At 38.6% G+C, this 15,176-nt stretch overlaps 1 protein-coding gene and 1 pseudogene across 2 annotated transcripts in view; both read left to right on the top strand.

Moving 5' to 3' along the window:
* Positions 1-6,407, top strand: part of LOC149174282 (uncharacterized) — a 173,700-nt gene extending 167,293 nt beyond the window's left edge. For both annotated transcript variants that reach the window (XM_089419282.1, XM_089419281.1), the window contains 3 exons: positions 5,446-5,600; positions 5,706-5,831; positions 5,968-6,407. In XM_089419282.1, coding sequence (XP_089275408.1) covers positions 5,446-5,600; positions 5,706-5,831; positions 5,968-6,252 — 566 coding nt within the window. In that variant the 3' untranslated portion in view covers positions 6,253-6,407. The remainder of the gene's footprint in view (positions 1-5,445; positions 5,601-5,705; positions 5,832-5,967) is intronic.
* A 2,138-nt stretch (positions 6,408-8,545) lies between these two features.
* On the top strand, positions 8,546-13,415 carry LOC149174281 (OVARIAN TUMOR DOMAIN-containing deubiquitinating enzyme 1 pseudogene; annotated as a pseudogene).
* Positions 13,416-15,176: the final 1,761 nt, after the last annotated feature.

The raw sequence follows: 15,176 nt of genomic DNA, 5'->3' as shown, positions 1-15,176 counted from the left end.
GAGAGGGGGGGTGAATCAGTATTATCAGATCAGATAAAACTTTTCAATTTCATACTCAGAAACATATACGCGACTTCAGTTAAGTGAACCCGCGTGTACACGCGACTGTGTTTAATGCAACTAGCGTATATCCAGAGATCTTATGATTCAGTTAATCTTATCTTCAGTAAATGCATCAGAACATTATTAAGCATATTAACAGTAAACAGGTGCAGTATAACAGAACAGATCATCACACAAATGCCACACACATGAACACCATGATATAAGGTGGAAACCCAATGTGGGTGAAAACCACCTGCTGCAATTCGTCTCTTTCTTCTTTAATGAGAACTTCTTTTACAATGTACTGGTGCAGTCCTTTACCAGCACGCAGGCTACAACCTGCAGAGGGCTACAACCCTCTTAGCTCTTGTACTAGCCGATCCATTTACTAGTACGTAGGTGCCTACCTACAGAATGCTTCTTTACTCGTTTTCTAGCTGCTAGTGGAAGGGAGCTACAACCCCCTGGCTCTTGTACTGGCTGATATGTTTACCAGTACGTAGGTGCCGGCCTACGATCTACCCGGGACCACGTTTCATACATTTTCATACTAGATCCATAAGACAATCATCATTGTAGTACAACCTGCATCATCAATCACTGAAACACCCAATTCTGAATCACTGTAACCCTGTCAACAACAACCAGATCCAGCTCCATATTCAAATATCATACTTCACATTGTATACGCTACTTGGATGACCCCAACCTGCGTGTATACGCTCTTTTACCAAAACCAACTCGCGTACAGATCTATAAATTCAACCTTAAAGCTCTGCAGCTATATCAGACATCAAAACATACCCAGATCATAATAATGAACATGCGTCAGTAGATCTAGTCTATCCAGAGTCAAACCATATGAAGATAATCATTCCAAGCCTTGAGATCTCGTTCCATCATTCATCATCCTCCACATGGGTGAAACCTTGGTTCAGATCACCAACCCATAACCAGCACTTGGATCACACACTTTCTCAGATCTTCATCACTCACACTTGCACTCTTTGGCCTAGTGATCTTCTCCTTATATAGCCTTAGGCCTTGCTCAATACCAAGAGCCAAAACCATAGTAACACAATACCATCAACCTCAAAACTAGGGATCAACACGTCCGTCGAGACGCCATGGTCCAAAACCATAGGCACAACTTCCAAGGACTAACTGCCACTGACCAAAGGTACGTTTTCACATGTACGCGCTTTTACTGAAGCCAACCTGCGTGTACACGCTGATTCTCCTTGCTGAACCTGCGTATATCTCTTTCTTGTCCTGCTGTACTGAGATCTGTCTTCTAGTTAAGTTGTCATCACCTGTACCAGTCTCTGAGCACCTGTACCAACCTCTGAGTGAGTTGCCATCAAGGACAACACTTGAATCATAATGCCAACAATCTCCCCCTTTGGACTTGATGGCAACCACCACACCAAGTCACTCTCCCCCTTTGACATCAAGGGCAAAGGGTGGACCAAGATATTCTCTTCCTTGGTATACCTTCTGCTGTCCATACTGCTGTCCATACTCCCCCTGAGTACATGCTGAAATCTCCAAATGTGCTCCCCCTTTGTGTATGCCAAAGTGTACCAATCTATCCATCCTGCTCTTGCTGAATTGTGCTGTTCATGCTCCCCTTGACTGTAGGCAAGATCTGCAAAAGATGTTCTTCAAGAAGAACAAAGACTTATACATCATAGAAGACCTTCCTATCACCAAAAGACTCAACATACATTCATCACCCAACCTAGTGGGGATATACCAATATTGACTCATCCACCTAACCATGTGAAGATACATGATAATACATGAACATTTCATCATTCATCCCAGGCATAGTGGGGAAACCAACATAGGCCGTTACATGACCTTGACATCATAAAAGAGATACATGACATAGTGATGAAATATCTAGACCAAGACTTATGAAAGCCACCAACAGCATCATGATCTGAACCATAAGCATCAGCCTGCAATACCATTCCTAAACAGTAAGATGTATCATTTAGCTTCATAGACTTTATCAACACCTTCTAACCATAATGCCAACAATGCATTATTCGAAGAATATTCTCCCCCTGAGTGTAAGCCAACCATGTCTGAACCATTTCCTGAGTCTGTTCTGCTCCCCCTGAGCCTGAGCCAACCATGACTGAACCTGGGTCTGTTCTGTTGCCCTTTCTCCATATACGCGACTTTGCAGCCTGTAACGCGCGTATATACGCGACTTGTCTTCATGAAACTTGCGTATGAGAATCAGAACACTGAAGTTCTATACCTTCAGCTCCCCCTGAGTCTGTTATGTCTGTGCTGTGCTGAGTACCCTGTGCTGTGTCACATCTTTCTGACTGAACTTCCTTCTTCTTCCATATCTTCACGCATGTTGATGATTTCTTCTTATCATGAGCTTTGTTCCTGCAATCTCTTGCTTTATGTCCAAACTTGTTACATGCATAGCATCTTACATGTTTCATATTCCTCTTGTAGCAATCAGCAGCTTTGTGGCCAAACATATTGCAAGAAAAGCAATATCCATTAAAGTATCTTGAATGTGATGATCTTTCTGCATGATGGTCTTGAAACCGTCTTCTTCTACATATGGCTGCAACATGTCCAAGATTATGACATACATAACATTCAACATTATTCAGTGGAGGAAATAATCGTCTATCACGTCCATAGTTAGGAGTAGAGAATCTTCCTTGAGGAATTTCTTTCCTTGGTTGTTCCTTTTTGGGCATTTCAGATTTCTCATTAGAGTTTCTCGCCTCACCTTGTGAACTAGATTCACCTTCAACATATTCATGAAAACCAAGACCAGTCTTGATAGCAGGAGATCTTTGACTACTAAGAATATCATCCAAGACTTTAGAGCTATCTTGAAATCGTAAAAGCTTATCCTTTTCTTCTAATTTGCTTTTCAAGATATTTACCTCAACTTGATGTTGTTCTTCTTTTTCAAGACATTGCTTCTTCAAGGTCTCTTCAACTTTCCTTCCTTCATCCAACTGATGCCTTAGTTTGAGGATCTCGTTTTCTTGCTCTTTATTCAGTGCTAGCAGCATTTCTCGAACTCTGGAGGCACATTCCAACTGTTCTTCTAATCTGATGATTTCTTCTTTGAGGGCACTCTCCCTTTTGCTAGGTAGATCTTGTTGATCTATGATTTGATCTGACGCTTCATTTGCTTGTCCATCTTCAATCTGAGGTGCTTCAGGATCTGAATACTTGCTTCCACACAACGACAGGTTGTCATTGTTCTTTTGAGTTGTCTTCTTCTTCTGACGTGCTTTCTTCCCCATTGTTCTACGAATCTCCTTCAAGCGATCAAGCTTCTCTGAAGGACCTGCTCTGATACCAATTGTTGGAAATAATACTGAGAGGGGGGGTGAATCAGTATTATCAGATCAGATAAAACTTTTCAATTTCATACTCAGAAACATATACGCGACTTCAGTTAAGTGAACCCGCGTGTACACGCGACTGTGTTTAATGCAACTAGCGTATATCCAGAGATCTTATGATTCAGTTAATCTTATCTTCAGTAAATGCATCAGAACATTATTAAGCATATTAACAGTAAACAGGTGCAGTATAACAGAACAGATCATCACACAAATGCCACACACATGAACACCATGATATAAGGTGGAAACCCAATGTGGGTGAAAACCACCTGCTGCAATTTGTCTCTTTCTTCTTTAATGAGAACTTCTTTTACAATGTACTGGTGCAGTCCTTTACCAGCACGCAGGCTACAACCTGCAGAGGGCTACAACCCTCTTAGCTCTTGTACTAGCCGATCCATTTACTAGTACGTAGGTGCCTACCTACAGAATGCTTCTTTACTCGTTTTCCAGCTGCTAGTGGAAGGGAGCTACAACCCCCTGGCTCTTGTACTGGCTGATATGTTTACCAGTACGTAGGTGTCGGCCTACGATCTACCCGGGACCACGTTTCATACATTTTCATACTAGATCCATAAGACAATCATCATTGTAGTACAACCTGCATCATCAATCACTGAAACACCCAATTCTGAATCACTGTAACCCTGTCAACAACAACCAGATCCAGCTCCATATTCAAATATCATACTTCACATTGTATACGCTACTTGGATGACCCCAACCTGCGTGTATACGCTCTTTTACCAAAACCAACTCGCGTACAGATCTATAAATTCAACCTTAAAGCTCTGCAGCTATATCAGACATCAAAACATACCCAGATCATAATAATGAACATGCGTCAGTAGATCTAGTCTATCCAGAGTCAAACCATATGAAGATAATCATTCCAAGCCTTGAGATCTCGTTCCATCATTCATCATCCTCCACATGGGTGAAACCTTGGTTCAGATCACCAACCCATAACCAGCACTTGGATCACACACTTTCTCAGATCTTCATCACTCACACTTGCACTCTTTGGCCTAGTGATCTTCTCCTTATATAGCCTTAGGCCTTGCTCAATACCAAGAGCCAAAACCATAGTAACACAATACCATCAACCTCAAAACTAGGGATCAACACGTCCGTCGAGACGCCATGGTCCAAAACCATAGGCACAACTTCCAAGGACTAACTGCCACTGACCAAAGGTACGTTTTCACATGTACGCGCTTTTACTGAAGCCATCCTGCGTGTACACGCTGATTCTCCTTGCTGAACCTGCGTATATCTCTTTCTTGTCCTGCTGTACTGAGATCTGTCTTCTAGTTAAGTTGTCATCACCTGTACCAGTCTCTGAGCACCTGTACCAACCTCTGAGTGAGTTGCCATCAAGGACAACACTTGAATCATAATGCCAACATAAGCCTCATTGTAATTGTCTCTTGATAATAACACAAAAACCTTACCTTGCCTGTGGATGTTTCCTTGACAAAGCATCAGGGTTTTACCATGTAAACTCTCTGCGTATCATTAATCTTTGTCATTATTTTTCTTGCAATTGAATGCTTAAACAGGCTCTGAATACCAACAGTTCTGCTTTCGTGTATATGCATTACCGGACACCATGGATCCCAGATTGTAGGTACACCATATTTAAGGAATTTTAGAATATGTCAATTTCAAATGAAGCTTGATGATGACCAGCCAAGAACCCATATTCATATAATCATGAACAGATTTGATATGTTGTACAATCAAAGATATGAATGGCATACAACAATAGAACAGTTATATTTTTCTAATATATATTATAAATATAGTATTACAACCTACCAAAAATTCCATATTTTAATTAGGCTTCGTATCTGCTGCCAATCATATTATTATCTTTTTTCCTGCTACATTTACTGGGTGCTTTACTACAATTAAAAATTTCAATAGTAATCAACTTCCAATATGGTTTTGACTGTTAACTGATTTACTTTAGAGAAGTTGTTTATTTGATTTATAGGTTGGAGGGTTGGGTGGGCAATTGCACCTGTTGAAATTGCATCTGCAATAAGGAATATTCATGTAAAACTCACAGATTCAGCTCCGGCACCCTTTCAGGAGGCTGCTTTGATTGCCCTCCAAAGTGTGCCCGAATACTTTGAAAGTCTGAAAATGGTGAGCCAAAAAGAACTGTTGTTTCTAATTTTTCCAATTTTAATGTTTTATGTGGCTTTCAGAATTTCCTTGCTTCCTTTTCCATTATACTTTGCTACATTGTAGGAGTATAATGAACGAAGAGAGTTTATGGTGGATTTGCTGAATCGGATTGGATTCAAAATTCATTTCAAGCCTCAGGGAGCTGTCTTTGTGTTTGCAGAATTGCCTGAGACATGTGCAATGAGTGACGTAATTCTTTTTCTCTACAACATTTTTGAATTAAGCTTATTTGACATAAAAACTTTATGTAGAGTATTGAGTGAGTATTGTTGTACCATACTTGCATTGGAGGCCACTATTTTAAAAATCTTCTTTCCATTTACAGGTAGAATATGTAGTCAAGTTGATCAGAGTTGCAGGTGTAGCGGCGGTGCCTGGGTGTGGCTTCTTTCATACTAGAGAAAAATTGAGCAGGAAAGAATCTTCTCAATCAATTTCAGGTCCTACTAGTAGACCAGAGTCAATAGGCCGATGTGAGGGTTTTCACACACTCAAGGATTACAGGGACAGGTATATTAGGTTTGCATATTGTAAAAGCAAAGCCACTCTTATAGCTGCCGCAGAGAAACTCGACAAATATAATCGCTCACTTATATTGCATGATATCTGAAATCATTTGAGATTGATTTACAGAATTATGGTCTTTGAATCTTCTCAATCAATTTTAGGTCCTGTTAGTAGACCAGAGTCAACGGGACCGTGTGAGGGCTCTCACACACTTAAGGACTACAGGAACAGGTGCATTGAGTTTGCATATTGAATTTATCTGGGTAGTCTGGAGAAATGATTGTTATCTTCTCTACTTAGATTTAGTTCTCACAAGTAACATGTTGTTGAGCTTAAAAAGCGAAAGCCCTTCTGGAAGAGGCTCTTAAGGAACATACTGAACTTTTTTTACTTCAAGAAAAAAAATGAATATTTGATCATTTGGTGGAATTATTCAGAACAGTAAAAAGAACTAAAGAATTTGTTCCATTCCAATCCAATACATTGCACAACAATTTATAACAATTGAAGTTGAGTGTATTTTTGTAATGGCTTGCCTTGAATCCAAACTAATATTTTGTTCTTGCATATGGACTAAAAGGTAAAATGCCTGATGTTTTATATATATATATATATATATAACTAACTTATTGAATGCGATTTTAGTTTAATGTTATAAATTTTATATGGTTATATTATTAAAAATGTATTTTTATTATATATATATATATATATATATAATTGTTTTAACCAGTTTAAAAAATTTCAAATTTTAACAGACACATATAGTAAGATCATTTTATATTTTATCATTTTAGTGCTTTTTTTAATAATTTAAATTTTATAAGATACCAAACAATTTAATAGTACACAATAAAATAGCTGAAAAGGGATTGATTCTAGATCTTGCTACAACTTCATAAAAATGTGGATGACGGTTGAATCTTTGCCAAGGACAGGACCTGAGGGCCCTGATTAATCTAATTTGGAGCTCATTGAATATTCGGAGACCCTTATGAGGGCCTCCAAATATGGTCTGACCCGGGGAGGCCCCCCTTTGACTCCTCTGACTCCTTGGGAGCAACCCCTATCTTGTCAGACCCACTCTGGTGGTAGGGTGACAACCTCCACACTTCACTCTTGTCACTTTCTCTAGTAGCAGATCCCCTCCAAATCGCCACCACTTCGTTATAGGCCCTTATTGAACCCTCCTTGAATATGACTACAGGTTTAGTCTCTTTACCACTAAGTTTACCTAATAGTTTCGAGGACCTGACAACCCTTGTTACAATAAACACCACCTTCCTACTTACCGCTTATCTTGAATTCCTCTGTGACCTACTTACCTTGGAAATGCATTGCCAGGGTACCTTCTCAAGTAGTTGGTCACCTTCCCTTTAGCTGGTGTTGAAGTTTGTCACCAAAACTAGTAAAAAATGTGTGAAACAAAAGGACAAGCCAAACCTGGCTTGGGTGTAGATATCAAGTTGAACGATATCACTAAGATGGAAGAAATTGTAGTGTTAGGCCGTTTTACAAGAAAAATAATGGATATGGCGCTAATGAGGAGTTGAACTCCAAAACATTTTTCTCTTGTCCTGGGATACTTGCCTTGATGTATCATTTTAGCAAAGTGTTGGATGGAATGGCACACATCTTCTTGGGCGGATGTGAGGAGTCTGCTTCAATGAGGATGGCAGTGGGGTTCACAAGCTCTATACTTAAAAAGCTAGACAGTAGATTTTGATGCCTGCTCAAAATGATTTATGGTAGTTTCAATCTAGGTTAGGCTCCCAAACCTTCCTTGGTTGGAAACACTGAGAGGGGTGAATCAATATTTCTTTTCAATTGTTACCTTTATCAGTTAGATCACTTATATTTAAAACACAAAATGAACAATAAGAATACATGCTTTTATTAATTTCTTCTTTACAATAAATCAAGTACAATAAATATAGGGCTCCAACCCTAGATGAAGACACAGATCTTCAATCTCCCAGGCTCCAACCTTGTTAATTTAGAGGTACCAACCTCAAGGGCTCCAACCCTATATCTGGTTTAGAATCTGACCTGGTTTCTTGAGGACTTTGATCCTCTAGGGCTCCAACCCTATCCTTCAAGGAACCAACCTTGTCTTTTCAAGGCTCCAACCTCTTGGGCTTCAACCCTTACTTTACTTCATCAAGATGTATCTCGTTATACTTCGCAGCTCCTAATGTCTTCTTCAGTGAGCCCTTTCAATCTTTGCTTAGTCTTCACTTTAGTTCCCACATCACATCATCAATGACAACCTTGATCTCTTAAAAAACATCACCACTACTCTTCATCATACCCAAGTAATTTCTCCAAGTTACCTCATAATGACATCAGTGATGCATCATGGCCTTCAGTGTTATATTCAAGTCTATTTCACCAAAATGTCTTCAATTTGGGATCTTCTTCAAGGTCACTCCACAAAGGCCTCAATCAAAGTCTCCAAGAATGTCTTCAAGCTATTGTTTTTGTCACAGTCTGAAGCTGCTACAATTATTTACCACAGGTTTGCACAAAAATCGATTCACAGAAAAACGTCTTTCAACAGATTTTCCAATTTAGAAATCTCTCCATTCCTTCTCGTCCTTCTGCCCTTTTTTTCCTTCGTTGTTTTGATCCCTTTCTTCACCAAAAATACTACAGTTCGCAAGTTCAAGCTTCAAGTCGTATGATGAGTCTGCAATAGTCTATAGTAGAAAAAAAAAACTTCTGATATATTCCTTGAAATACGAACTGTCTTCACCTTTATTTTTACCAAATTTTGCTATTTGATCGAATACCTTCCTGGACGGTGATGACATGTATGTATATATAATGTTTAAAAGTCACAACCGCTGACTCAACGAGGACCGACTTATTGGCCGACCAACATCAATTATATAATCTTTTTATAATACGTGAGAAAATTCGTCTAGTATGCAATGTCAAGTTCTTAATACATTCAAATTTTGTTTAATCCATCAACGTTTCACTTTTTTTGTGCAGGGTCAAGGATTTTAAATATGCAACGTTGTGTTAATGCATTTAGCTTTTCATGTAATATGTAATATGTTCATGAATCCTACAGTTATATCGTTAAGTAATTAGGGTATCATTAGGATCAGGGTTTTGTTATAATATTAGAGTTCAGTTTTTAAACAAAATTAGGGCTAGGGTTTCATCATTTAGGATTTCATTACGTAGGATTTCATCATTTTTGTATTCTTGGGGCAGTGTTAAATATTTGGCATATGTATTTGGGACTTAGAATAGCAAGGTTAGGTTTTTAATAAAGCTAAGGTCATTGTTGTTATGGACTTATTAGGATTAGGGCTTCATTATCATAAGGCAGACTTCAACTAAGGTTAGGGTTTCTTCCTAAGGTTTGCATGAGATTAGGACAACATTCTCTCCCCCTTTGACATCAATGGAAAACGGGGTGCCCAAGTACTCCTCGTGTCAAGCTGCTTCTTTTCTTTATCAATAATACTTCTTCATAGGTATGTTATTCTCCCTGTCATGATGCTCTTCTTTCTGGCAATGTGGTCCATGATAGATGTGTTTACATTTCTTCATGTGATGAACCAACTCCCACTGTCTGCATAAACTCCTCTAGCTTCTTTAGACAAGAAAGATTTCTACCTTGTGATTCAAGTGAAGAAATCTTCAACAATAGTTCATTAGATGAGTAAGAAATTAGGTTCTTCAATGGAGTTGCTCCAAAGAGATGATCTATCAAAAGATGATTGTCCATGTGTGACTCATCAAGAATTTCATAGGGCCCATTCATGGATAGCTTTTGCAAGAATGATCATAAACTCCCCCTAACTATATGCATGGTCTCCTTTTTGGCAGAGTCTCACCATCAAATACTTGGAATATCAAGGATGACTTCATCAAATCAACAACATGTATTGTTGGCTGGAGTGATCAAGAGACTTTCGGATCCAATTTGCTTCCTTCTCCATACTTGTGTAACTTTCTTCTCTGGCTTGGTTGACATAGTTTTAGCTTGTTGAGGGACCCAATTCAAGTTACAGTCACATGCCATATGTCCAATGTTATGGCAATTGAAGCACTCCATCTTGTTCATGAATAAGAAATCATGACTTCTTGCAAAATTGCTTCTAGGAGATTGATGAGGACCATTATATTTGTCTTTGTGATATGCCCTACAATCTTTTTCCATGTGCCCAAAGTTTGTACAAGAATAGAAATAACCAAGAAATATACTTTGATACGTGGTGTTGGGTAGCGAAGGTCTCGCGTAATGGTTTTGGGGCAGAAAGCCCAAGAAGTTGGATTAAAATATTGTAAAAACTCCGAAGTATGCGGAGCGCGAAGCGTAATAGATTGAGTCAAAGGGTAGTTCGCTCGAAAATAATAAAAAGTAATGTAAATAGAGTCGGCCTGCGCAAGGATCACGGGCCAGGGAAGGGTATAAATAGAGCGCAGCTTTATGAGGGAAAGGCAGTGCTTTTGAGGGATGAAATGTAATGGGTTATTGAAGAAGGTAGTCTGAAAGCGTCTGTAAGTCCGAGTCGAGGGGTGGATAGTAGGTAGAGGCTCTGCAGCTGTGTGCGTAGAGCCCTGGAAAGTCCGCAACTGTGTGCGCGGACCCCTGCAGTTGAGTGCGCAGGGTAGATCTGGATGTGTTGGTGGAGAATAATAAAGATAAGTTTGCTTCTGTAAATTCTGAGTTATCGCTCATTTGTCTTTATGGTTTACCTTTCTATATCTGGTTAATGTAAATGTGATAAGTGTATGTGAATTTGGGTTCATTTTGTGCGCGAATCGATTATGTTGGTTAAATGTTTGCTTAAAGACCCTATTGAATAGCTCTGAATCGTAAAAATAGAACATCGCAGTAATAAGAAAAATATAATCACTCTGGAGCGGTGCGAACAACGCAAAGCTGTAAACCAATGCGCAAACCTCCCAGACCACACCAAGACATCCCTAGGGTGCGGAAACCTCGTTCCAACACCCTCCCCTGCTGCGTCGGGTGAGACCTCAGTCCGCACTTCGCGGGCTGTTGCCGAAAGGGCCGATAGCTGCAGGATTTGTTTGGCTAAATAACTCTTCCAAACCTGGGTCAGGCCAATAGCAACCAACAAATGCCATACTGATGTTAGTACAAACCAAAATTGTTCCGGGTCTTCGCCTCCGGCTCCCTTAAATACTGGTTTCTTGAATTGTGTTCGCCATCGTTACCCTTGATCTATTACCGTCCCTAATCCTCTTGAATTTTCAACGTTCTTTCTCTATAGGGTCCCCGCGTCCCACACCTAAACACCCCTTAGGCAGATCCCGGTCCCGGCAATGGAACCATTTGTTCGCTGCTATGGGCCTGACCCAGGTTTGGAAGAGTTATTTAGCCAAACAAATCCTGCAGTTACAGGCCCTTTCGGCAATAGCCCGCGGAGTGCGGACCGAGGTTTCACCCGAGGTAGTAGGGGAGGGTGCTGGAACCAGGTTTCCAAACCTTAGGGATGTCTTGGTTTGGTCTGGGAGGTTCGCGCACTGGTTTACAGCTCCAAGCTGTTCACACCGCTCTAGAGTGCGAACAGCGTTGTTCTATTTTTCTTATTACTGCGTTGTTCTATTTTTATGATTTAGAGTTGTTCAACAGGGTCTTTAAGCAAACATTTAACCAACATAATTGATTCACGCACAAAATGAACCCAGATTCGCATACACTTATCACATTTACATTAACCAGATATAGAAAGGTAAACCATAGAGACAGATGAGCGATAACTCAGAATTTACAGAAGCAAACTTATTTTTATTATTATTCTCCACCAATACATCCAGATCTACCCTGCGCACTCAGCTGCAGGGGTCCGCGCACACAGCTGTGAACTTTCTAGGCCTCTGCGCACACAGCTGCAGATTTTCTACCTACTACTCTCCCCTCGACTCGGACTTACAGATGCTTTTAGACTATCTTTTTCAAGAACCCATTACATTTCATCCCTCAAAAGAACTGTCTTTCCCTCATAAAGCCACGCTCTATTTATACCCTTCCCTGGCCTGCGATCCTTGCGCGGGCTGACTCTATTTACATTACTTTTTATTTTTTTCGGGCAGACTACCCTTTGACTCAATCTATTATGCTTCGTGCTCTGCATACTTCGGAGTTTTTACAATATTTTAATCCTACTTCTTGGGCTTTCTGCCCCAAAACCGTTACGCGGGACCTCTGCTACCTAACACCTGGGAGATGAAGATTTCCTTGATGTACTTCTGAAGTCTTTTTGCCTTGGGATTCTTTGATGATAATCATTACCTTTTGTATTCTTGACACCATCTGCAAGTCTCCTTGGAATAAGATTTCTTCCATTGTTGTCTTGACCCTTCTCCTTGCCTTTGCTAGCACTGAGAGCATCAACATTTTGTTATGAATATAATTCATAACGATTAAATAAATAAAATAAATATAAATAGTAAATAATTAAATATTAATTAGGTTAAAGAGTCATTAAGTTAGGTGAAATGGCATGTCTAAAAGACATGCCCATTCACGAAAGGTCCCTTGCTGAGGTATAAAAGCAGGACCTCATTGTAACATTCAAAATCATCTTATATCATCTTATACAAATTTATATATATTAATAAATTATTATATTAAATACCTGTGTGTATTTTTACATTCAAGTCTTCAAGCTATCAGTCTTCGTGCTTCAGCATAGTTTTTATGCTACAGTGGTATCAGAGCCCTCAAAATACCATTTTTCGGCGACAAGGAGTCTCTTTCTGCCTTGGCAGCTAAGTATGAAACAGGGAGTTCTATCTTAAAGGCAAAAATTGAGGTGCTGGATGAGTTATACAGGGCAATTCGACGCACACGTGGTGATGGAAACTGCTTCTTTCGTTCCTTCATGTTTTCGTATCTGGAGCATATATTGGAGACCCAAGATGAAGCAGAAGTGGAACATGTGTTGAAAAACATTGAGCAATGCAAGAAAGCCCTCCTGGACCTGGGATACGCAGAGTTCACTTTTGAAGACTTCTCTATATTTATTGATCTGCTCGAGAGCGTGATTCCAGGCAGGGATTCATCTATAAGTATTGATACACTCATCGAGAGGATCCGAGACCCATTAGTTTCAAATTATGTTGTGATGTTTTTCAGAATTTGTGACATCGGGTGAAATTCGTCGGAGGACAGAGTTTTTTGGACCTTTCATAATGGGTGTAAGCAATGGGACAGGTCAGCGTCGAACCATCACGATATTATCATTGCGTAAAAATCAATTTAAATGGTGTTAATTTAGTTCAATTAAAACTATATAATATATAGTTTATAGTTATATATATATATATATATATATATATATATATATATGTAAATTTAATTAATTAACATATCTCAATTAATTAAATTTACAATATATATATATATTGTAAATTTAATTAATTAACATATCTCAATTAATTAAATTTACAATATATATATATATATTGTAAATTTAATTAATTAACATATATTAATTAATTAAATTTACAATATATATATATATATATATATATATATATATATATATATTAAAGAAAATATATATATATATATATAATTGATTTATTAAAAGAATTATTATTAAAAAATAAAAAATAGAAAAAAATCCAAGGAAATATTATTGATGACCTATAAGACGAGAAGATGGCCAGATTATATACATCTAGACGACAGACACTAAGCGAAGAAAATCGACAACGTTAAAGCTTTGAGGACAAAGCTTCCGAAGGAAGATGCTATGTTATGAATATAATTCATAACAATAACATAAATAAAATAAATATAAATACTAAATAATTAAATATTAATTAGGTTAAAGAGTCATTAAGTTAGGTGAAAAGGCATGTCTAAAAGACATGCCCATTCACGAAAGGTCACCTGCCGAGGTATAAAAGCAGGGCCTCATTGTAACATTCAAAATCATCTTATATCATCTTATACAAATTTATATATATTAATAAATTATTATATTAAATACTTGTGTGTATTTTTACATTCAAGTCTTCAAGCTATCAGTCTTCGTGCTTCAGCATAGTTTTTATGCTACACATTTCTTCCTGGATTCCTCACATCCTTGTTGTTTGAAGCATTATCATTCTTGCTTAAGGATTCACCTGCATAGCCAAGACCTGATTTATCGAGGGGAGACCTTTGATGACTTAGGATGTCATTTAGGGTTTGAGAACTTTTCAAGATATTATTCGACAAGTCAACTTCCTTTTTAAGAATGACAAATTCTTCCTTCATTTTCTTGCATTCTTCATCCTTCTTTGATAGAATGATCTCCATTTCTCCCTCCATCTTGGTTGCTTCACATGATTGGGCCTTAAGAGAAGTGATTTTTTATCTTAACTTGGTGATGTCATCATCATTTTCTTCTAGTTGGCATATCATGGTGTTTCTCTCCTTTTCTGCTTCATCAACTTGTCCTTCTATGAATGCCAAAGCTTCCATCACCTTCCCAGCTCCTTGTGCTTGTTTCCTTGCTTCTTCTAGTTGAGATCTAAGGGAGGAGACCTCTTCCTTGTATTGACCAATCTATGCTTCAAGTTTGTTCAAGCTCTTGGGTTTGTTTAAGATGGCTTGACAAAGTTTCTTCCCTTTTCTTTGCCTTATCAAATTGATTTTTCATGGATATGACTTCTTCATGATGCTTTCTTTTGTTTTCATGAAATTACTCCTCATCTCTTTCTAGTACTTGAAGCTTGGAAAGGTCAGCTTCCTTCCTTCTCTTGTGTTGGTCACCATCTTGTGTTTTCTTCTTAAATTCCTCATTTTCCTTTTACAAATGGTTAATCTCTTCCATGGCAGCTATAAGTTTAGTTAGGAGATATTCTTCAAAGTCTTCTTTGCTTTCTTCTTCTTCTAGGTCTTCTTTGACCTTGATGTCATCGTTCTTATTTTCAGCATCCTTGATGGGTTCTGGATATCCTTCTCGCTTTCCATCATCTTCTTGACTATTGGTCATGGTCAATGCTCCTTTTGAGTGAAGGTCAAGAAGTTGGTCCCATATA

Source organism: Pinus tabuliformis, chromosome 4_1 (assembly GCF_031772625.1).
Source record: "Pinus tabuliformis cultivar Carrire ecotype Pingquan chromosome 4_1, CPIR1, whole genome shotgun sequence".
Classification (NCBI taxonomy): Eukaryota; Viridiplantae; Streptophyta; class Pinopsida; order Pinales; family Pinaceae; genus Pinus; species Pinus tabuliformis.
This window is presented reverse-complemented; position numbering and strand designations above follow the sequence as displayed.